Source organism: Manis javanica, chromosome 8 (assembly GCF_040802235.1).
Source record: "Manis javanica isolate MJ-LG chromosome 8, MJ_LKY, whole genome shotgun sequence".
Taxonomy (NCBI): domain Eukaryota; kingdom Metazoa; phylum Chordata; class Mammalia; order Pholidota; family Manidae; genus Manis; species Manis javanica.
Window position 1 is genome coordinate 27,432,314 of NC_133163.1, and position 24,577 is coordinate 27,456,890.

The 24,577-nt window shown below is 36.8% G+C and overlaps 1 protein-coding gene across 9 annotated transcripts in view; it reads right to left on the reverse strand.

Annotated features, from left to right (window-relative positions):
- The window catches only part of LIN52 (lin-52 DREAM MuvB core complex component), a 165,392-nt gene that overhangs the window by 90,170 nt on the left and 50,645 nt on the right, over nucleotides 1-24,577 (reverse strand). The window contains exon 6 of one of the 9 annotated variants that reach the window (XM_036993335.2): nucleotides 506-2,080. The exons of 6 other annotated variants lie outside the window; for them this stretch is intronic. In XM_036993335.2, the coding sequence (XP_036849230.1) occupies nucleotides 2,079-2,080 (2 nt within the window). In that variant the 3' untranslated portion in view covers nucleotides 506-2,078. 2 more of the 9 variants (XM_073242136.1, XM_073242131.1) reach the window with 2 other exon arrangements.

Here is a 24,577-nt window from a genome sequence, read left to right on the forward strand (position 1 = left end):
TGATTAAGAGTAACCTCCCTGTATAACCTAGTGTATGCAGTGAAAGGCAAACCCTAATTGTAAGAAAAACCTCAAATCCTAATTGAGGGACATTCTACAGTCTACCTGACTCCTTAAAACTGTCAAGGTCATCAAAAACAAGGAAGTCTGAGAAACTCTTATAGCCAAGAGGAGCCTATGGGGAGATCTGACTACTAAATGTAATTATGGTATCCTGGATGGGACCCTGGAATAGAAAAAGGACATTAGGGAAAAATTAGGGAAATGTGAATAGTGTATGGGGAAAAAAGTTTAAAAAAGAAAAGTTAATTCAGTGTAACAAATGTACCACAATAATAGTAATAGGGGAAACTGGGTGTGAGTTACATAGAAACACTCCTTCATAATTTTCCTATAAATGTCTATTCTAAAATTTAAAGTTTCTTTAAAGAACAGAAAGTGACACTTTACAAGCTAAATTAGAAGACGGCCAAAACATGAATAAGAAATTTTTATATTTTCACAAGAGAAGGTTAAAGATAACTTCTGAAAAGTCATTTTTTATTAAAAACAGTATCTTTGGAATAATACTGAAAGATAATACATTGGTAAATGAAAATTTCCATATACATTTATTTGTTTTATCTAATAGGAATAGCAAATATATAAAATATATTTAGTTATCAGTTTTTTAAGTGTATTCTCCAGAAAATGTCATCTCCATGCAAAACGTCAATAACTATTTATTATTATCATAGGAACCCCCCTAAAACACATACACACACACACACACACACACACACACACATGCACACAAAATACAAAAAAGAAAATGGCAAGCCAGTTACAATATTAAAAATTATATAATTGGGAAGGTGTTTGAAAAGAAAATCAATAAAGCCTCAACCAAATATTAACAGTCTTTAGATTGTGTTAATGTTACTGTTCTTCTCCATATGTTTGACTCATCAATAAATGATTTGTATGTGTTCTGGCTAATGATGAAACACAGGCTCAAGTCAGGAGCGTCAACTCTCCCCATTCCCAGAGTAATAACTGCATGCATTAGAATTCTGTTAATAACTCCAAAGTGAAACCTAATCTATTTCCTTATAAGGCCCTATTTCTTCTTTGAACTTTCCAATACATAAAAATAGCCATGTATGGCCCTGGCTTCCAAAATACACACTAACTGTGGGAAAGTAAAAAGCATCATGGCAGGCACAGCATAACATACTACAAGCAAGTGCTATGGAGTCAGATAACTAGATTTGGTTCACAGCTCCCAGGCTAGCCCAGATCTCGCCAACTATAAAATGGGGACAGTGGTCCACCTTAGTCAGAAGGTAGTTGTGAGGCTTTGGAAACTATGCACTGAAAGCACTCAGCACAGAGCCATATAATGATGGCTGTTGAACCTATGCTTATCAGTGTTTCTCAGCAAGCACCCAATGACTACAGGCAGAAAACCTGAGGAAACAAAAAGTTAACTGAACAACATAAAAACAATGTAGAGTCCACCTGTGGAGTTCAGTAACTTTAACAGCATCCTTAAAGACAACACGCCTACTTGATGCATTTTACAACCTAAATGGAAGGCAAAGCAATCATTATAACCTATATTTTACAAATGAGAAAAGGAAAAAGCAGACAGGTTAAGTGATTTGACCAAGGCTAATAATGAACAAAGCCAGGACTTGAATGTAATTCTTCAGACTCCAAATGACTAGTTTGTTCACTGGTCTCCCATTCTCATAATAAGCATGTTTTGTCCTTTGACTGATAACTCTTGACTTCCCAGGCATATAACTCTAATCCATGTCAAATTCCTTACAACTAAAATTCCTAATGCCATAAGGTTTCCTAAACCCCACTCCGCTGTCAAACATTACCATTTTAAGAAAATTTTAATATGAAAAAAGAGATACAGTCAAATAACATTTGATTTGCATTAGAGTAACCAACAAAGACAGTGGTCGATCACCGTAATTTTTCTTTTAATTTATGCTCAAGTGCATTCTAATCTCTTCATCAATAAATTTCACCGACATCTTTGTCCAAAGCAGTTAGTCATTATCTCAATCTTGACATACACATATTCCTAAAAATGAGACAGAAAAGAAAAAAAGACACTGCTCAAATCCTCCCTGAATATTCTCTATCCATAAACACCCATTTAAAGCAATACTACATTAAACAAAATTCCTCTTGCAGGTTATCATTCTAGGGTTTTATGTGGGAAATATTTGCTCTACATTTGTGGACTCTAAATCTTGTTAGTTCATTCAAAATAATAACACATGAAACAATAAATGGACGAAAATTGTATAATGCTCTTTCTGGACTACTTGTCCCAGCATGTGACCCTTTATCACTCCTACTGAAAAAAGTTGCTAAGAGTTACCCACAAGTACCCACATTTTAACTGAAAACTTTAAAGGGAATACTGCCATCTACTGAATCACATTCACTACCATTCTTTCTCTAGCACAGTGATACTTCATTTAACGACTCTCAGGGAACTAAATTTTTAATGTTAAGGATGTTTATGTTAAAAGTAAACTTTTAAGGCAAAAGAAATTATATACATTTACAGATACTCTAGTCAGAAAAAACAATTCCTTTTATTCTTACGTAATTACATAAGGTCTATGCTCAGCAATATGTTGAAATCTAGCGGATTGGTTCCCTTCCTCTTCAACATCCCCTTTCCTTACTGGCTGGAAAATCCTAATGCTTGAAACCTTCTCTCATGAGCTTCCCAAACCAAATCAGAAAGGCAATAAGAGCTAGAATTTCAATTTAAGGCCAGACTGGTTATTACGCTTTGGAGTGAATTAGTTTCAGTTTTTCTCTCAGCTACTATTTCTCTTAAAAACTTTTTTAAGCTAATTTTTAAAAGTGAAATACACACAGAAAAATGCACAAATCATAAGTATACATGTGAGAACTCTCACAAAATGAACATATCTAACAGCCACATACATCTATATAGAGAACCATTACAAGCATCCCAGAAGCCTTCTTTCTCATGCCCACTCCCAGCCACCACCATACCCCGATGCAAACATTATTTTGATTTATAGCACCATAGATTAGCTTTGCTTGTTTCTGAACTTTATATAAATAGTACCGGATAACATGCACTCTTTGTGTCTAGCTTCATTTACTCAATATTATGTTCCTGAGACTCATTCATGTTGTTGCATGTACCAAGTTTGTTCGTTTTCATGGCTGAATAGTATTAATTCTATTGTATTAACATATCATAATTTATTTATTCATTCCACCATCAGTGAACTTTTGGATTCTTTCTAGTTTGGGTCTATTATGAATATTTTTGTATGCATCTTTTGGAATACGAATGTTTGCACTTCTATATCTAGCACTGGAATTACTGGATCATAGGGCATATGCATAATCAGCTTTAGTAGCTACTACCTAACAGGTTTCCAAAATAGTTGCACTGATAATCACTTGCCATTTAAAATCTCCTATTTCTCAGCACAGGGTATCTTTCGATTGTAAATTGTTCCCAGTTAGAGGAATCTGAGACACTTGGGAGCAGGCAGGGTAGTTAGGGGAAGACAATTCAGAGGGTTGCTAAAATCATTATCTGAGCCTTTCCCAAACTCCCAGTCCCTCCTTGAGGACTATGACCGAGAGTCCAGGTGTTGCTAGAAGCCTGTTTTGAGAAAAGGAATCTGCATCTCATGTCATTGTACTATTAGTGTTTCTATAGCAGCAGGTTTCTTCCATCCACGTTCTCCTAAACACTCTCTAAACCCTAATCAAAACTCAAACTCCCAGAGTAAGATATGTTTTTGGGCACAAGCTAAGTTGTTTTAGTTCAATTTCAGACACACTTTTATACCATGACTTTCCTCCTACATGATTACATGGAATGTGTTTTGAAGTAAAGAAGTTTTTGAAAAATGAGAATATTACTGGAATTGAATTGTAATTACTATAATCGGAACCTCTCCTCCAAGATTTTTTCTATTTATAGTGACAAAGACCCTTGCCCATAATGTGAGAATACCATGTGTAACTTCACTCATGTACCCATCAGGCTTGGTGCAGTCTTATCTCATCATGATGTCTCAACTTAAGGCAAAAAGGAGACAGCTGCCAGAATATTTTAATACCTATGAATTTAGAGAATTGCTCTACGTCAGTCTAATCATTTTGTAGAGTTATAAAAATATCTGCTACAAAAGCGGTGCTGTAAGTATGTGTCCTTATGTAACTGAGGGTAATAAAACACTGCACAGCCCTGGGTCAGAGTCTGCCAAGCCAGAACTGATATACATCAGTGTTGCTGTAAATTTTTTAAACTGCTCTGGCTTATCTTTTTAAAGGACTCTTATTTGTTTATTTAAATAAGAATTAGCTGCAATAGTATCCAAATGCTTCAGTGATTCAACAATGAGTTGTGGATAATGAAAATTCAGAAATCATTGCGGCATGTCATAAGGAGGTTAATATTTAGCATGTAGAAGGAAAAAAATCAATTTATTTTTTTGAATTAAGGATCTTTGAGACTCTGATGGGTAGTAAATCTGTTCAGTATAGAAAGCAGGAAAAATCAAAATCATTGTCAAAGTGCAGGTCAAATTCATGCTAGCCAGAAATGCTTGATGGCGGCTACTTTCTTATCTCTTTGTTGTCACAGGCTTCGCAGGGTAAACCCACAGAGCCTGCAGCATGGCGTGGTGGCCAGATTATGATGTAAGATTACTGGTCTGTATGTGGACAGACAGACAAGCAATACCTTTTACTGTACTAGCAAATTGGGCTGCCAGCAAGGGAAATGAATACGAGAAAAAAAGGATTTGTGCAGGTGAATCAAATAGTAACTGCTACATGGAATGTAACATTTTACATGGAATCTTATAGTAAGGAGGAAATCAATTTGCCAGTGATGATATATAGGATTTATTTTTTTTGTTCCAGTTTAAATACCACTTTTTTTTTAATTAAAAATATTTTTTTAATCTCTCAGGATCAGGGCCACTACTAGCTAATATGGTGTTGGGCATATCAGAAAAAGGGACTCCTTTTTCCTGGGTAAATACAACCTTACACCAGGGTCCAGAGCTGGATTTCAGTGCCCACTTACCCCTTGGCCAGGTGTCCTTGTATTGTATGCAAACTGACCAACTGTAAATACCACTTTTTAAAAAACTCTATCTAACCAGCTTTAGCTCTCTCATTTCTGAATGCCTAAGGTGCTCAAGTGGCACTTAGTACATGCCCTCTTAAACTGTGATCTTTTTTCACATTTGCCTTGTCGCTCTGATCAGATTATAAATGCCTTGAGAGGACTTTTTAAAAATGTATTTTTGACATCTAGGGTCTAGCACATTGTTTTTCATAGTAAGCCATAATAAATAAATGATTATTTATTATAATGTCTACATCCCCCAAAATGGATATGAACCCTTGGAAGAGTCAGATGCTAAAATAAATTCCAAGGGTGATCAGGAGATTATTTCAAATTTACTTCGGCAAAGAATAAAGGGAAAAGGAGAGGTAAAAGGGACTCATTCATGAATTGAAGGAAGTGGAATATAAAATCAGTACACATCAAAAAAGGCATTTGGTTATGAGCAGGCCAGTAATGGACATCTTCAAAACATTTTGGGCTTCCTGTAGTGGTTTCATTTCTTTGTTTTCTCTTTTTCCTTATATATCATAAAATTCACAACCACCACTACCCTTAAATAGTGGTAAAATACACATAACATAAATTTTACCATTTTAACCATTTTTAAGTGTACATTTTAGTCGCATTAAGTATATTGATATTGTTGAACAACCAATGTCCATACCTTTTTCATCTTGCAAAACTGAAGCTCTGTACCCACTAAATAATAACTCCCTATTCTCCCTTCCCCAGCTCCTGGCAACCACCATTTTACTTTTTTCTCTCTAGGAATCTGACTACTCTTAGGTGCCTCTTTTAAATAGAACCACACAGCATTTGTCTTTTTGTGACTGGCTTATTTCAGTTAGCTCATCATCAAGCTCATCTATGTTGCAGAATGTGTCAGACTTCACTCCCTTTTAAGACAGAATAATATTCCATTATATGTATATACCACATTTTGTTTATCCTTTCATCCACTGATGGACACTTGGGTTGTTTCCATCTTTTGGCAATTGCAAATAATGCTGGTGCGAACATGGGTGTACAAATATCTTTTCAAGTCCCGCTTTCAATTATTTTCAGAATTGCTGGATCATATGGTAATTCTATTTTTAATTTTTTAAGGAACCACTATACTGTTTTCCATAATGGCTGTACCATTTTTACATTTTCACCAATAGTGCACAAGGGTTCCAATTTCTCCACATCCTTGCTAACACTTGTTATATTGTCCATCTTTTTTATTATGGTCATCCTAATAGGTGTGAAGTAGTATCTGAAGGTTTTGATTTGCAGTTCCCTAATGATTAATAATGTTGAACATCTTTGCATGTGCTTATTGGTCATTTGTAAATCTCCTTTGGAGAAACATCTATGCAAATCCTTTGCCACTTTAAAATTGTTGTCTTTTTATTGTTGAGTTGTAAGAGTTCTTTATATAGTCTGGATACAAGCCCCTTATTAAATACAGAAACGATTTGCAAAAATTTTCTACCATTCCCTGGACTGTCTTTTCACTTTCTTTCTTTCTTTTTTTAAATTAAAGTGTCGTTGATATACAACCTTACATTGGTTTCAGATGTACAACAGAGTGGTGCAACAGTTACCCATATTATTAGATCCTCAACCCATCTAATGTGGTTATTATTTATCAACATAGAAAGATGTTACAGAATCACTGACTATATTCTCTATGCTGTACTACCATCCCTGTGACCAACTTATACTGTGATTGAGAATTACTGTGCCCCTTTATCCTCCTCCCCCTCCCCCTCCCCCCAACCATCCTGACCCCAAACTTCATTCTTGACATAAATAAAGTACAGGAGTAGTTCCTACATATGGAATGATCCATAGTCCTTACAAGGTTATTCATGCAAACAGGGGATCTCCTTACTACTTGCAGCCACCAAACACCAAAATAAATGTAAGAAGTAACAGCCCATTTTTTGTATACACTCATTAATACTCAGGTGGTGAACAATAAAAACAGAATCCAATGTAGTCTCTAAGGATAGAATTATTAAAGAAAATAACTATTAGATAGAATTATTAAAGAAAATAATTATTAGCAAAAACTATTCTTTCTTCCAACAGTATCACAAAACACTGCAGAGAAAGTTAGACAGGAGTATTACATACAATGCTGAATAGTTCCACTAGACAAGAACTGAAGTTTTCTATACTTTATACTTATGGGGAAAAACAAATTATTTTGAACAACTGAATTCAACTCTTTAATATCTATATAAACAAAGGCATGAAAGTCAGTATAGCAGAGGAGCCTACTTGCAATTTTGCTGAGGAACTCATCTGAACAACACACTGAAAGAGCAGATCATTCAGCTAGTTAGTGAGCCTAGCAGTCCATTCAACCACTTGTATTCCACTGTGGCTACGATGTTCCCTTGCACTCTTACACACAGTAATAATAACACTATGGAAACTGGAGCGGACTAAACATCCCAAATTTGGAATAAAGGATGGACAGAATACTTTCCTTGGGGTTGGCTCAGACCTATGACATGAATAGTTGCATCATATATGCATCCATGTGTAAGAACATTTTAGCAAATACCCTAGCACTTATCAAAAACATTCATTACTAGAGAGGAAAATAATAATTTAATGAAAAGGCAGTGAGGATGATGGAGGAAACACAGGACTTATAACCACAATGTGATAAGGGAGAAAATGTGAAGTTAAAGGGTTGATAAAGAGTTATCACAATGAGATATCACCTCATACCTGTTAGGATGGCCAACATCCAAAAGACAAGAAATAACAAATGCTGGCAAGGATATGGAGAAATGGGAACCCTCCTACACTCTTGTTGGGAATGCAAATTGGTACAACCACTGTGGAAAGCAATATGGACATTCCTCAAATAACTAAAACTAGAAATACCATTTGACCCAATAATTCCACTCCTAGGAATTTACCCAAAGAAAACAACATCCCTGACTCAAAAAGATATATGTACTCCTACATTTATCACTGCACTATTTATAATAGCAAAGATATGGAAGCAACCTAAGTGTCCATCGGTAGATGAATGGATAAAGAAGATGTGTTACATATACACAATGGAATATTATTCAGCCATAAAAAGAAAAGAAATCCTGCCGTTTGCAAAAACATGGATGGATCTAGACGGTATTATGCTCAGTAAAATAAGCTAGGCAGAGAAAGGCAAATACCATATGATTTCATGTATTTGTAGAATATAAAAACAAAGCAAAACAGAAGGAACAAAACAACAGTAGACTCACAGACATTGAGAAGTGACTAGCAGTTACCAAGTGGAAGGGATTGGGGTGGCAGAGGAGGATGATGGGGATAAAGGGGCACAGTAATTTGCAATCACAATCTAAGTTGGTCACTGGGCCAATAGTACAGCATGGAGAATACAGTCAATGATTCTGTAACATCTTTTTGCATTGACAGACAGTAACTGCACTAGAGTGGGTGAGGATCTAATAATATAGGTAACTGATGAACCACTATGTTGAACATCTGAAACCAATATAAGATTGTATATCAATGATACTTCAATAAAAAAAGAAGAGGAAGGGTTATAAGTTATAACAAGAAATTGTTTAACACAGCTAAAACTGACTTACACTAAAATGAAAAAAGGCATTTTAGCCTTTGTAAATATAACTCATGAAAAAGGAAAGGCAAGCACCTTTTAGACAATAAATATTTATCATGTACCAATTATGGTAAGTGTTGGGAATTCAGTGGTGAAAAAACCTAGATGCCCAGTTATCCTTATAGAGCTTATGGAATTTAAGGTCAGACTGACTTACCTACTTTGCAGTAATGTGCAGACTTCATGAAGAAAATTAAGGTTGCCCTAGTAACCTGAGATCCTCAGGATATAAAAAGCATTCCTTTCCAAATACTGATGGCCCATAAAAAAAAAAATCCAATACACAGCAACATTTTTTGGACTGGTTTTATAAACACTTTGTGTCAGAAATGGAGAAATAACTTCTGAAAAGCTTGAATTTCAGGTTTTCCCATAGTAGGCATTGCACAAGGCCATCCTTAATGGCTATAGTTTGCAACTCTAAATTTCGAGGTGATGTTCCTTCCCCTTAATGTTTTTTTTTTTTTGAAGCAGAGTTTTATTTAAATTTACTTAGAGAAATAACTGCAGGCAACCTCAGAGAGAGGAGCCCCCTGAAAGGTTGGATAAAGTTAAAGTTACGCACTTAAAAAGTGCGGGCAACCTCAGAGACAGGAGCACACCCCCTTAAAGTTTTTGACTTTTAAATGTGGGATGTAAAACACAAGCTCAAAAAGTATATGATTTTGCCACATTTTCACTGGCATCGTAAAATAACATGGACAAAAACCAGTAACAGCCAGCTTTAGAAGAACAGCTCTTGAATTTATGTAAGAAATTACATGGCATCTTTTCTTGAAAATGAGGTGATGCAAAAGGATAGATGCCTCCTAGCATGCCTATGTAAGAAGGCAGCATATGAATTCAAGGAGATCATTTTCACAGGTAAGGAAGCGAAGTATACCATTAAAATGTCTGGGAAAGGACTGGAGGGCACACATACAAGTGACATGGGCAAACTGAAAGAGCAAGAAGACTTGGAGATGATTTGGCAAACAACAGCCAACAAAGATGAAGAATTACAAGAAATTTGTTTGTTTTTTTACAAATTTAGTTGAAGTTCTAACATGGTGAACTGCTAATTGACACCACAACCAATTATGATCAATAAATAAAAGCTTTAAGTATTAAAATTTGCACTGATTTTATACCAGGGAATAAAAGCAAAACACAGCTACAATTTACAGTGTTCTTTAGAAAGAAGCTTTCACTTCATGGAGACTCCCTCTCAGAATACTTTCACAACTCCCACCTCCTCTACCACTTGCCTTTTTCTCCAAGGCTAATGTTGAAGTCTGACATTTTCTGGGTTCAACACACTTCCTGATCTTACCACACAGTCCATAATAATCTGGCATCACTATCTTGACTCTGAAGATTTAAACAAGTTCAAGTTAATGCTTCTAATAATTCAATATATTGTGGTGTAATATTTACTTTAGTGGGAGTATTACTTCAGTTGCTTCTAATTTGGACCAATTTATATCAAAAGCCCAAAGGGGTAACTTAATTTTTTTCAACTGTATGTTACTGCATTTTAGAGGAAAAATGATATGCTATGGGTTATCACAAACTTGAGAATTCATAAAGCTCCCTCATGAAAGTCAAGGTCCTATCTTGAAAGCAACAAGTTGACTCTAATTTACCGCAGAAGTGCCAGATGCTCATTTTATAGGCAGATTTCATAAGCTTTACATTTAATGAGAAATTGTTAGAACTACATTTGGCAGGGAAAGATTATCTCTCAGATGCTAAGGTAAATACCAGCAGAACAATCTTTTTGCTTCATTCTTCCTAGGAGAGAGACTGAAATAATTTGACAGTTAAAAATAATCTGGACACTTAAAAAATTTCATGATAAATTCTTGTTGAAAGGTCAAGTGAGTGTGCTGAAATGTATTCATTCTATTTCTTTCAGAGTAAAATAGGAGAATATAGTACTTAACAGATACAAAATAGCGTACAAAATCAGAATGATGTTCTGTTCCATTGTAGGTGTTATTCACAAACAAAGCTGTTACAAGTTGATCATTTATACTACAAAGAATTTTACCCTCAAAGCTCATCCCACTTGTGCTACCTCCAGGGAATTTAATTGTGTAAGCTCTGGAGTCATTCCATAGCCTGTCTGTAGCAAGAACATTTGTCCCTAAATTTGCCTAATTTGCTTAAGAGATTCACGATCTTCCAATGGCCTAGGGATAACCCCTAACATAACTTGATCAGAAAGCTGAAACGTCACAAGAGAATCAGGCATAGATCCATAGTTCAGCAAACTTCCTGTAAAGGGCCAAGATACTAAATCCTTTAGGCTTTGGGGACCATACCTAGTCTCTCATACTATTCTGCTTTTTATTTTTACAGCAAAAATAGTGTTTTTTTTTTTAATGTTTCTCTTCAAAAATGTAAAAACCATTCTGAGTTCACAGGAAGTAGTACAAAAATAGGCGGTGGGCTATAGTTTGCCAACCTGTAGTTTAGAGTAGTGCCATCCAAGGAAATAGTCTGTGTCTGTGCTGTCCAGGATGGTAGTCACTAGCCACATGTGGCTACTGGAAATTTACTAGTCCAACTGAGGAATTAAATTTTTATTATTTACTTTAAACAGCTATATGTAGCTAGACGCTACTGTTTTTAACAGTACAGGTTTATAGGACCTCCAATAGCCCACAAGAACCCCTGAAATCTCTGTATACTGCTGTCTCTCAAGAATGTACTGAAGGCTTGGACAAGAAGTGATCAGGTATCAAGAGTAACTGTAATTAGTAATAGCCTTCAATTTTTAATTTAAGCACTGTGCATCAATTCAAATGACATAATGGAGAGGGGAAACACTGTAAAGGAAATTTGAAAGAAAACTAGTTGGCTTTTCACGATTTATTAGTATGTTACATCTTTGATAGTGTTTGGGCAAATCAGAACTCTGAAATGTTGAGAGAATGAGTTTAATGGGCTTTGAGTTAAAATAGACATACAATGTGCCTATTTTTGATGGAAGTGAAAGTTTCTACCACTCAATTTGCACAGATTATATTGAAGACAAATGCAACAAAAATTAGGTTTCTGTTTGCCTGAGAAGACAACTGATTTCTCCTATCACTGACCTGAAATGCTCCTGGAAAATTGCTTTGCTTCATTCATCACACTGCCACTCCCAGCAAGGCCCCCAAAGTTCACGAGGCACAAACTTGCTTTGTTAGCTAAGCTGTTCCACAAGAAACCTAAGTTCTCATTTCCATGTGTTGACAAATCATTTCCCAAGTAATTAATGCAATCATAACTTGACTCTTGGAACTTCTGAAGTAGAAGATTAGGGGAGAAAACACTCACACAACTTTAGAGGAAAGCACCAGTCGATGCTTTAGATAACATCCATTAAAGGCTATTTGTTTTCCCCACCTATCTGGGACAGAATACTTCTGGTTTAATTATGCAAAGAATTTAAAAATATACAGCAGAATGCACATCATTACACATACATCCAGAGGATGGTCTGTGAAAAGACTCAGATTATCCCCCCATAAAAAGCTTTACCTTTGGTATTTCCTATTTTTAAACAGTCCTGGAACTAAAGGCAATATTCCTGAAGAAAGGGAAACCACTTCATGGAAAATCGTAGGTTGAACCAGGGAACACAAATCAGAGTGCAACCAGTCGGTACAATAAGTATCTATCCCTTCTGGTCCAATTCAAACTGTCTACTAAGAGTCTAGAATTGGTATATCCACACAGTGAAATTCTATGTAGCAGCTGGGAAACAATGAAATAGATCTATCTGTACTGCTAAGGAAAAATATTCAAGATTTATTGTGGAGTAACAAAAACAAGTCACAGAACAGTACATGTTTTATGATCTCATCTGTGTGCGGTAACATATATAAACTTGATCATGCATAGAAAAATGTCTAGAAATGTTCATGGAGAAACTGTTGGTGGTAGTTACCCCTATTAAGTTCAGCAAGTAAGGTTTTTCCACTTTATATCTTTCCATGCTATTTAAAAATTTTTTTCATCAAGAGCCTGTATTACTTGCATAAGTTTCAAATGTCCCTTTAAAAGTAGAGGGAGATCTCTGCAGTGATTGACCAAGACACTAAGATGTGGTGGCCTTACTTTACTGCTGCAAGGTTGATGACTTACATGAAAAAGTCAAAGCTATTACTTTTGCAATTAAAGCCAATAGTGTTCCTAATACTGCTGCTGTTAATGGATTTCTATAGTGGGGAGGAGAGAAAAATAAATACAACATTATTATGAAACTGGAAAAAAAAAAGTCACACTTCAAATAGGGCCTTGGTAGGACAAGACAGTACACAAGAGTCCACCAGCTCCTGGGCTGTAAAGATCCCAGGAGAGCCATCACTTTTCAATTACCATCACTAACATTACTTATTATTTGGCGTGCTCCAGTCCCTGAGGAAGGCAGCTTGTGATGACAATCCCCAGTCTCTTCTTGTAAAACAATTCATTAGGCAAAGCAGAACAGCTGGGGTAGCCACGTGCAAGTTCTTAAAGCACCACCCACTGGGACCGCTGGCCCAGATTTCCCTTTAGGTGAGGGGCAGCCACCACCCCATGACAGCTATAGAGCCCTCCCTGGACACTTCAGGTTTAATCAGCACTTCCTGCTCTGGAGAGGGCCATGTGACTCTAACAGAATCCTGTGGCACTCCTGCTTTCAGCAGGTTTCACCAAACATCATCAGATAAGAGGCTTTAGGGCATTTTTATCTTGTTCTAATGCTCCAGAGTTAATGAGGCTGCAAAAGATATTGTCATAGAGTCCCGGTGTAGCTATATTATCCAATAAATGGACTCTTCCCAAGACAGGTTTAATATGGATCGAGGAAGTAGAGAAGGCTGACTTAATATTGATCCTATTGAGAGGATGAGAATCTAGACACCAGAAGTAGGGTAAAATCATGCACATTCTGCAGTAACAGAGCTACAAGGAAAGTAAGAAGTTGTCTTTAAGTATTATTACACTGATTTTTACCATTTAAAAAAGCATAAATGACATAGACTTATTTGGCACTTTGGGCAAAGTTTTCAAAAAATGCTTCTGAAGGAATCTATCTGTTTTCCTGATTTTTCTGAAAAGTATTCTTAGGAGTTAGATTTTTAAAAATTAACAATAAAGACATAAAAATAGCTTGTTAATACATATTTATATTAATTATATATATATATTATATAACATGTAAAGGATATTATAGTTTTTTATTGGCTATACAGCAAATTTTATTGTTAAGCAAAAAGGCTACCTTTAACTTCTAAGTATCACCAGAACCCTATCATATTGAGTTTCAGAAATCATCCATTCATTCATTTAACAATACTGATAGCTTATTATAATCAAGGCTCTGTGAGACAGTGAAAATAAAAATCAGCTCTTGGATTCACTAGTCCCACCTAAAAGCATAAAAGAAAATTTTACAATTTTTTTAAATCTTAGAATCTGTTTTTTTGGTAAATACATGGAAATCAGAGAATCAAGTGTTTCTCTTCATAACTAGAAATATCTACTCAGAACCTGCTGAGTCTGCAAGATCTCCTAAAAGGACTTGGGCATGTATTCACTCATTTTTGGAATTCCAAACATGTAACATGATAAAGAAAACAAAATCAATCCCTAACCTTTTTTTATAATTCATACAGATAATCAACAAATTATAAGTGCAATTCACAGATTAATATCCATTCACATACTTCAAAAATCACTAATTCTGAGCTTTCTCAATATAACCATAATATCACATTCTTCTACTTCTACTGACCCACCAAATCACTGCTCTTGCACAGGTCTCTTGCTGCCTGTGGCAGAGAATGTTGGTTGCATATCCGAATACCTATTTCCCTTTCCTCCTTGTTAAGAGACCCCCAATTTTTAGCTACTAAAATTACAGCCCAGAATAAAAGATGACATTCTTTTGCCATTGGGTTGGTCCAGATGACTAAGTTCTGTGGGACTCCCTGAAAAGCTGTGTAAAGGGGAAGGAGTCAGCTGTGTGGGCCTCCCTTTTTGCCCCTTTCCCTTCCCACCTTCTTCTGGCCAATACGCAGGCATGATGGCTAGAGCCCTAGCAGTCATCTTGGACCATGACGTATCCATTACTATGAAAGCTAAGCACTAAGAAAGCAGAGTGGAAAGAAAAAGTCTTTCAGCCCTTGATGATACCTAGGAGTTGCCCTACCAGCCTGGGCTTGTCTACTTCTTGCCATCCTTTTAGAAGGAAAAAAAATTCTATTTAGTGTAAGCCACATTTTGGAATTCTTATTATATAAAGTTGAATCTCATCCTAATAGTCCTGACATCTAAAATCTTTTAGCTATAATCCTGATAGTCGATGAAATTATTCATTTCAATGATGCCTTAACAACATTTTAGCAAACAAAAGTTTTATAATGCATATCCCACTTCCACCCTAAATTGTATTCTCCTAGTCACAAGGGCCTAAAATCTGAGAACCACTTTGATTCTTGTGCCTCCCAGTTTGTTACAATTTCATATCTATTTTCCCTCCAAAATATCTACCAGCTGTCTGCTCCTTTGCATTCATACCATCCTATCTAGTACAAGCAGCTACTACATTCTTTGACTGCAACGGCTTCTTGGTTAGTCTCTCCGACCCATCACCACACCCTTCAATTCTCTCTAAAGGTGGCTATTAGAATTTTGAAAATGACTACTCAGCTTGCTCCCTCAGGATTTCCATAATTTAGTTCATCCTCACTTTTCAGTACTCTAACCAATCCATACTCAAAAACTGCTTCCCAGTCTGAAATGTCTTCCTTCCTTCCATATGCAAATAGTACCCATCCAGTCCTACTTCAAGTTTCATCTTTCCCAAGAGATTTTCCCAGAATTCTTTACCTCACTTTTTTCTCTTTAGAAATTTGTAGAACTCAGAACGAAGCATGAAGTGAGATGAGCAAGGTGTGAGAAAGGCCGATTCTGCAGAGCCAAGTTAAAAATCAGGTAAAACCAAATTAAAGGTTTTTTAAAAACTTTATCCTAACAGCAATGGGAAGCCAGTGAAGGGTTTTAGAGACGGGAATGAGGTCATGTGTCAATTTGTGTTTCAAAAATATTACTCTGAATGCAGAGTGGAATAGTTATTGGAGAAAAGATCAATTCTACAGCTAATTTGGTTAGAAGAAGGGGAGAATACCAGAAATAGATTAAAGCTCGATAAAGCAGGCTTGTAGAAGGAGAATTTGAAACTCAATATTCTAGAGGAAAATTAAATATTTGAGTAAATATATATTTCACCATAGGAAAAAACTGCTAAGTTTTAAAAGAGTTGGTGCGCAGAATTTAGTACTAAATATTCTCCTATCAAGAATGCACTGACATTTATTTTACAATGCCTGAACCTTGATTGGATATTGTTTTAAAAAAAATGCTATATAAGATTTTTAGGGACAACTAAGGAATTTTGCATATGGAAGGATATTAGATATTTTGTAATTGTTAATTTTTTTTGGATTTAATAATAGTAGTTTTATTATGTAGGAAAACTGTCTTTATTCTTAGACGTATTCTCAAGTATTTAAGGATAAAGTGCCTGACAGCTGATACTTACTTCCAATAATTCAAGAAGAAAAAAACATATATATATGAGTGGAGGCTCTCATTGGATGTTTAAAAAATTTTCGTACTGAAGGAAAAGAAGACTTAATGGCATTTCTTCTTATATCAGCGAAGAAGGGCTTCTTTCCTGACCATTTGTGGCATTAATATTCATTTACTTGGTAATTTGAAATAAATTATTTTTAACCTATAGCTCCAAGGAAGTCTGGGATCTTAAAAAGTAAAACCCACTTGAGGATTTTCACCCAAGAATGATCCCTTCTACAAGTAGTTAACGGATCAATACTCCAGCCCTCCCTTTAGTTTCAAACCTGGGGACCCTTGGATTCCATTCTCAGCCTGATGAAGGAAAGAGAGGAAGAAACCTATTGTTTCTCAATCTGGAGACACATTATGGAATCATTCTCCAGTGACTATGTTTATTAAAGAATACAGAGTTATCAATTCCTGCTGTGGAACCATTTCAGAGACTAGCAATATACAAATTTGTATTCGAAAAATCTTTTACTAGGTTGCTCTTTTCTTTGTTAATGCCATTATCTTCCAACACTGTGAGACTAATGGCTAAATCCTTGTTTTTTACTGAATTTCACAGCAGAAACAGGAGCAACCACAAACTATTTTCCCTCCAACCAGGAGAAAAAATGCTTCCCCTGCAAAGCTAGAATACTATACTTCCCCACCTATAAAACTATGTATTGGAAGGATATAGTCTTAGTAATAGCAAGCCTTTCAACCTAAGCAGTCAGAAAGCTTATTTCTATAGTCAAACCTAGCTGGGCATCTCACTCTTCTTCTGACTAACTGAGCAGGCTCGGAGGTGAAACTCCTTAACTTAGTTCAAACATACTGTTCTTACAATCAGATGGTATAAAGTGGATAAAAGTCAAAAGAATAAATGTCTACTCAAAATGGATGTCAAGCACTTCCAGTATGGCATTCATTAAAGAAAACTTTAATAAAACAAAGTGGGAAGTGATATCACCAAGTTAAGAGAATACCTTGAGGGTTTGTTTGGTGGGTTGTTTTTAGGTTATTGTGTATGTTTGTTAAATCAGACCTAGTAAGGCATATACAAGGTTTCCCAACCTAGAATTAGGTTAACAATGTAACTTCACAAGCTTACTCCATTAAGAACACTGCTTGACATGACAGGAAAGAAGAAAATCAGTGAAAATGGATTATTGTTCTAAAGAAGGGCAAGGACTGACAAATAAAGGGGCCTGAGTAGCTTAGAACTCCCACCCAAAGAAAGTAGTTTATCCCTTGTTCAGTAAGAAGAACCTCTATTATGGCAACAGGAGAGATAAAGAATTAAAACCACAGGTAATTTCAAATTTCATTTTAGCCATAATTCTCTCTAACCGTACTTTTCACTGTTCTGGAAAGAAGCCAAATAATTTCGTATCATATCATCTTTAATCTCCTCTTTCCCATCTACTGATAGAAAGATGGCAAAAAGAATGCAAGCCGATGCAGGAAGAGAAGTATGGAGAAATCAACTAGATAACTCTCCATACTACTTGGACTTGAGGGCTTGACTAAAGGTTGAGATTTATCATGCATCTTATCCTCTCTTTGTTAAACTGTACTGCCACCCACTACTCTTTTAAATTACCATGCAGAAGGTTTAAGGTACGCAAGGACAGTTTTGATTCTTGAGGAATCTTTTTGAATACCAAATCTACTAGAAGAAAAGTATGTGTGTTTGTATCTCATCTAATTTAAAAGGTCTTGTCTTAACTCTGGTTTCTTTCACAATTGGTGTAAGGAAAAAAAACACTAGAGAAATCCTGAAAGGTCTTTAAAGATACGAATATTAAGAATTTATGTTTTAAGACTTCCTTTCTCATGGCAAACAGTTGAAGGCACAACATTTCAAGCAGTCAGGAAAGAGCTGTTAATAGTTGAGGATTAAAACGTGGCAGATGCAGTTGTCATCAAAACTCTAGCTGGCCCCACTCTTGAGGGGAAATGAATGTTCTGAAATAGAAATCCACTGTTTTAATTCTAAGAAAAGGAAAATGGAAAGATGAAAGTTTAATTATCAACAGTGGTAGAAAAGGTAAGCCATCTTAAAGGCATTATGTGTAACAGGAAGTCAGAAAGGATTTCTCACATCTACCATAATCAGTGTAAGTTGCACTTCACTTAGGAAATGTTCTATTTCCAACATACAGTTATCCAACACAAAGTCATTTGATTACCAACCAACAAACAAACAGAGAAACCAAGGTCCAGTATCAGTTCCTAGCCCATCATTCCTACCTAATCTCCCAGCAAGTTAATGCAAATCAAAGCAAGTACTTCATGCTGCTGGTAGTGAGGCCTTTTCCTTTCCCAAGAGAGGCCTGTAAAACAGGACAGTCACTGACAGCAGTACAATTACTGACACAGATACAGACTTTATGGACATGTTTATCTCCGCTGTAAATCCATACTCTCTCTCCACTCCGATTCACGAGTCATAAAGAAATTGCAGATAATGAAAAAGTTGGGGAAATTTACAGCATGTCGGAAACCTCAGACAGCCAGAAGAAATTAAAGAGCTGACTAGGGATAAATCACATAGGTACAATTAAAACTTCCCACATACCTCCTTCATTTCCAAACTGAGGCACAATCCAATGGAGCTGATGAAAAGTTGAGGTCATGACTCCTCAGGCTGTAATCATTTCTTAACTAACTGCATGTTAAGAATTAGCCAATTCACAGGTCATGTGGAAAGGCTGATTTCTTGCTGCTGCCTTGCCTTTCTTCGCTCTCTACCAAAAGCACCCACCGAGCAACTGTCTGCAAACAGGCCAAGCTACAACAAGCAATAAATGGGAAGTCCCCTCTCCCTCTGCCATCTCTGTAGGCGCAGGACATCTTTCACCATTGCCACAGTGGACTGAGCATTAAAATGAGAAAGTGGAGCTACAATGGTTGAATGAAATTGGAGATTTCTTCTTCCCCAATAAATAACCATTCTGAAGGTTTCATCTGATCTCTTTTCAACATTCCAAAGGAGATTTTAAAGGACTGTTATATTTGATACCAGAATAAGAATGACCTCTGCGGATACTTGTTTTTCATAGTGGACTGAGTTAATGGCCCATACTCTCATGAAACTATTTCTGCATGAGCTTAAATGTGGTATGGCTTTAGCTATAGCACAGCCCTCAACCACCGACCCTTATTTTTTTATATTCTTCCAGTCACAAAGGCTACAGGAGGGAAGGAAAAAAACAAAAAGGAAAAAAAAAAGCAAAATAAAACCCCCAGACCTTACCAGAATCTGCAAGTGCTAATTAATGTATAACTCTTGTTCCAGCAAAGTAAATTGGAAAAATACCACATATAAATAATTTTATCTATTTTCTGTTTCTTACATGATAAAGCTTAACAGATCCTCACTACTGAAGACCAGAATGATGTGAATTCATTGTTGGCCCCTCCACTCTTATAAGCCTACAAATCCTCTGTGAAGGAAAAGAAGGAAGATTCTATCACATACTGCAGTCTTCCATTTACCCCAGCTTACTTAGATGAAACTGGCAGGTCTAAAAACATCAACCCAAACACAAGATCTCTCTGGAAAGCAGAAATGCAAAACACCAGATTTTACCAACTTCTACATAACTGAACCAAACTTGGAATGTCAACAAGTTATACACAAGTCAGTAATAATCTGTGCATCTCTGTAGGATGAAGTTTCAACCAAATCAAACAAATAATATGATTTTGAAATTCTCAGCCCTGTCAAATTAACAGGTTTTTTCTTAGAGATATGGAGGATGCAACTGACATGATTTCGATTTTGTTATTTGACCCCTTGATGATTTCAGGTCTATTTTACACTTCAGAGAACCCAACTATCATTTTCATTTTATATATTAAGATTTTATTCTCTTAGGGGATAAAAATAGGACTAAGGAAATAGAGTTTAAACCCAGACATCACTACCATAAAAAACTTAGGTCATACCTAGCTCATGGATCTCACTCAATTCTCTTTATCCATAAGCAATAAGATATGGTCTTTGATCTGCTTTTGCTCAAAATGAAAAGTTCCTTAAGCTCATATGTGTCGGATTTCATGTCCAGTATCAAACAAGACTGTAAATAGAGATAGTTTTATTTGCAAGATCCTAAGAGGCAAATCATATTTTACCAAATGAGTATTTGAGTGAAGCTAAGAAACATATTTACTGTTACTATTTTAAAAGGCAATGAGACCACTGGATTAAGCAAATGAAGCTTGGATTCCAGTCCCAGCTTGGCAAATCACTGAAGCTCTCTGAATCTGTTACCTCATCTGTTCAAAGGTGAGCAGTAGAATAACAGTTAATGAGAAAACACATTCAAGAAACATAGTAGACTCAAAAATGTTACTTGCCTTTCCCTCTTCATGAGACACAATTTAGATTCTTGGTTTGGTCACTAATGTGCTATCGGTGTGCAAGTCACCTAATACCTTGAGGCCTCTCTCTGTCTCTACCTCCCTAACATTAGAGGGTTGGGACTCGATGTTTTTAACATTCCCTTCCAGCTCTAACATGCTATGATTCTGTCACTAAATTCCTGAGTGTCCTGGTAGTCAGTTTATTTAGACCTCAGTTTCCTCACTTTTAAATATGAAAAGCCAAACCAATGGAAAACTAGACAAGCACTATAACAGGAAATTGATGAAAGGAGAAAAAACAAGTGGCTAATACACATAACTTTATTAGCAATCCAAGAAATGCATATAAAAACATTGAAACATAATTTTTACCTATAAAATAGATAAATATTAAAAAGTTTAACAGTAACTATAGTTGGCTAAGATGTAACAGTATTAGTACTTTCACTTAGTGTTCTTAGAAATATAACTGGGCAAATCTTTCAGAAGGTCACTTTAGCAATATGTATAACAATTTAAAACGTGCACTCACTTTGGTAAAACAAAGAATTCTTACTGCAGCATAATTTACTTTAGTGAAACATTGGAAACAGCTTAAATGTCCATTAAGAATTAACAAAATATATTATCAGTAACCATATAGGCATACCTCAGACCATTGCCAGTAAAGTGAGTATCACAATATAGCGACAAATTAATTTTTTGGTTTCCTGGTACAAATAAAAATTATATTCACACTATAGTTTATTAAGTATGCAATAGCATTATGTCTAAAAACCAATGTACATATCTTGATTAAAAAATACTTTATTGCTAAACAATGCCAACCATAACGTGTGCTTTTAGCGAGATATAATACTTTTGCTGGTGAACAGTTTGGCCTCTATGTTGATGGCTGCTGATCAGGGTGATGGTTGCTGAAGGTTGGGGTGACTGTGGCAATTTCTTAAAATAAGACAACAATGAAGTTTGCCAAATCAATTGACTCTTCCTTTCACTTAAGCACTTACAGGTCACTGTAGGGTTATTACTTGGTCTAATTTCAGTATTGTTGTATGCCAGAGAATAGGGAAGCCCAGAGGGAGGGAGAGAGGGGAACGGCTGGTTTGTGGATCAGTCAGAATATACACAACATTAAGTTTATCATCTTATATGGGCACAGTTCGTGGTGCCCCAAAGCAATTATAATAGTAACGTCAAAGATCCTTGATCACAGATCACCATAACAAATGTAATAATAAAAAATTTTGAAATATTGTGAGAATTCCCCAAATGTGACAGAGACACGAAGTGAGCAATGCTATTGGAAAAACTGTGCCAACAGACTTGTGTGATGCAGGGTTGCCACACGTCTTCAATTTGAAAAATGCAGTATCTGCGAAGAGCAATAAAATGAGGTATGCCTGTATAATGATATTCTGCACAGTCATAACACTGATGACTTTACTATGTTTTCATGGGTATTGAAAGATGTTCACAATGTACTAGGTCAAAAAAGCATGTTGTAGAACAAGAATAGCATGACACCAAGTATGTAAAACTCATATACATGCATACATATATGTGTATAATAGCTCTTATAAATGTTTAGTGGATTTGGATGAGTGTTCAACCAAAATATTAAAAGTGACTACTATTTTGGGTGATTGTACTCTCTTTTTATTTTCTACAGTGAATACATGTTGTTTTTGTTAGCAAAAAAATTAATTTCATATTTAACTTTAAAAAAATAAATTATTGAAAAGATTCTATGACTTTAGCAATTATTTTCTGTTAGATAAGTACTATCTCTTATTCTCATAGTCTATGACATAAAACACATATATAGTTGCATCATTAGCACTACAATTTATTAGCTTTGCTTAGACCTTAAATAAGCAATTTGCTCATACCATTTCTAATCTCTCTACAATACTATAAGACCATTTTTATCCAAAAGAAAACCCAGTGGAGCTTTTACATTTTAGAAGCTGTTTTCCCCCACGCTAGATGTTATTTTGAAAAGTTTAAGGAACTCCAAACAGATCTTTAACATCAAAAAACTGCCTTTAATTTTTTAAAATGTCACTTTGTAAATACAAAATTCATTCGGTTCTTTAAATTTCAATCAGAGACATTCCTGCATTTAGGAATTCTAAGCTGACACTAAGAATACACAAGATTGCTAAAACCCAGGAAAAGCCCAAGTGTAGTATTTAACAAAGCACACTGATTGATGGGGCAGGGAATTTGGGCTGGTTATTTGTTGTAGGATGGCTGAGAGGCAAACAAGGAACCAGAGTACCTAAGAATAAAAAACTTAGTTCCTAAATCAAGTTGAAATTTCGGTTGCCTTTCTACATTAAAAGCATATAGATGAGGCGGAGCCAGGATGGTGGCGTGAGTAGAGCAGTGGAAATCTCCTCCCCAAAACACATAGAGCTATGAAAATATAACAAAGAAAACTCTTCCTAAAATAGAGACCAGAGGACACAGGAAAACATCCAGACCACATCCACACCTGCAAGAACCCAGCGCCTTGCGAAAGGGGTAAGATACAAGCCCCGGCCCGGCGGGACCCGAGCACCCCTCCCCGCAGCTCCCGGCGGGTGGAAAGAAACGGGAGCGGTTTTTTTTTTTTTTTTTTGGAGAGTGCTTTTTGGAAGCCTTAAAGAGACAGGGATCCCGTTGCTAGGGAGGCAGGGCGGCGGGACCGGTGAGCGGGTGCCTGGGACCGGCACCTGAGGATGGAGGAAATCGCGCGCTTTCCCCCTTTTTTTTTCTCTTTTTGGCAAATGCTTTTGGAAGCCTTAAAAGGACAGAGACCCCGTTGCTAGGGAGGCAGGGCGGCGGGACCACTGAGCGGGTGCCTGGGACCGGCGCCTGAGGACAAAGATTATTGCGCGTTTTTCCCTACGGGACCTGTGGGCGGGTGCCTGAGAACGGCGCCTGAGGACAGAGGAAATTGCGCGTCTTTCCCCTTTTTTTTTTTCTCTTTTTGGCGAGTGCTTTTTGGAAGCCTTAAAGGGACAGGGACCCCGGTGCTAGGGAGGCAGAGGAGCAGGACCGGTGAGCAGGTGGGTGCCTGGGACCGGGGCCTGAAGACAAGGAATATCGCGCGTTTTTCCCTGCGGGACCAGTGGGCGGGTGCTTTTTGGAAGCTTTGAAGGGACAGGGACCCCAGTGCTAGGGAGGCAGGGCAGCAGGACCAGTGAGCGGGTGCCTGAGACCGGCGCCAGAGGGGAAAAAAAAAAATTCGCATGTTTTTTCCTTTTCTTTTCTTTTTTTTTCCTGTTCCCTCTCTCATTGTTGCTGTTGTTGTTTTGGTTTGGAGAGTGCTTTTTGGAAGTCTTAAAGGGGCAGGACAGGACACTTAGACCAGAGGCAGGGCATCTGGGGATCTCTGGGCACTCTAACCCCCTGGGCAACAGGGAGCACAGAGGCCCCTTATGGAGATAAATAGCCTCCCGGCCGCTCCCCCTCCAACGGGGCTCCACCACTTTGGAGGAGCAGCCCCAGCCAGGTCACGCCCACAGCAACAGTGGAGATAAACTCCATAGCAAACAGGCAGGTAGCAGAAGCCCTGCCTGTGCACAGCGGACAAGCATAAGCCACTAGAGGTCGCTATTCTCCCAGGAGAGGAAGGCCACAAACCAACAAGAGGAGAAGCTCTTCCAGCGGTCACTTGTACCAGCTCTGCCAACTATATCTATCACCATGAAAAGGCAAAACTACAGGCAGACAAAGATCACAGAGACAACACCTGAGAAGGAGACAGACCTAACCAGTCCTCCTGAAAAAGAATTCAAAATAAAAATCATGAACATGCTGACAGAGATGCAGAGAAAAATGCA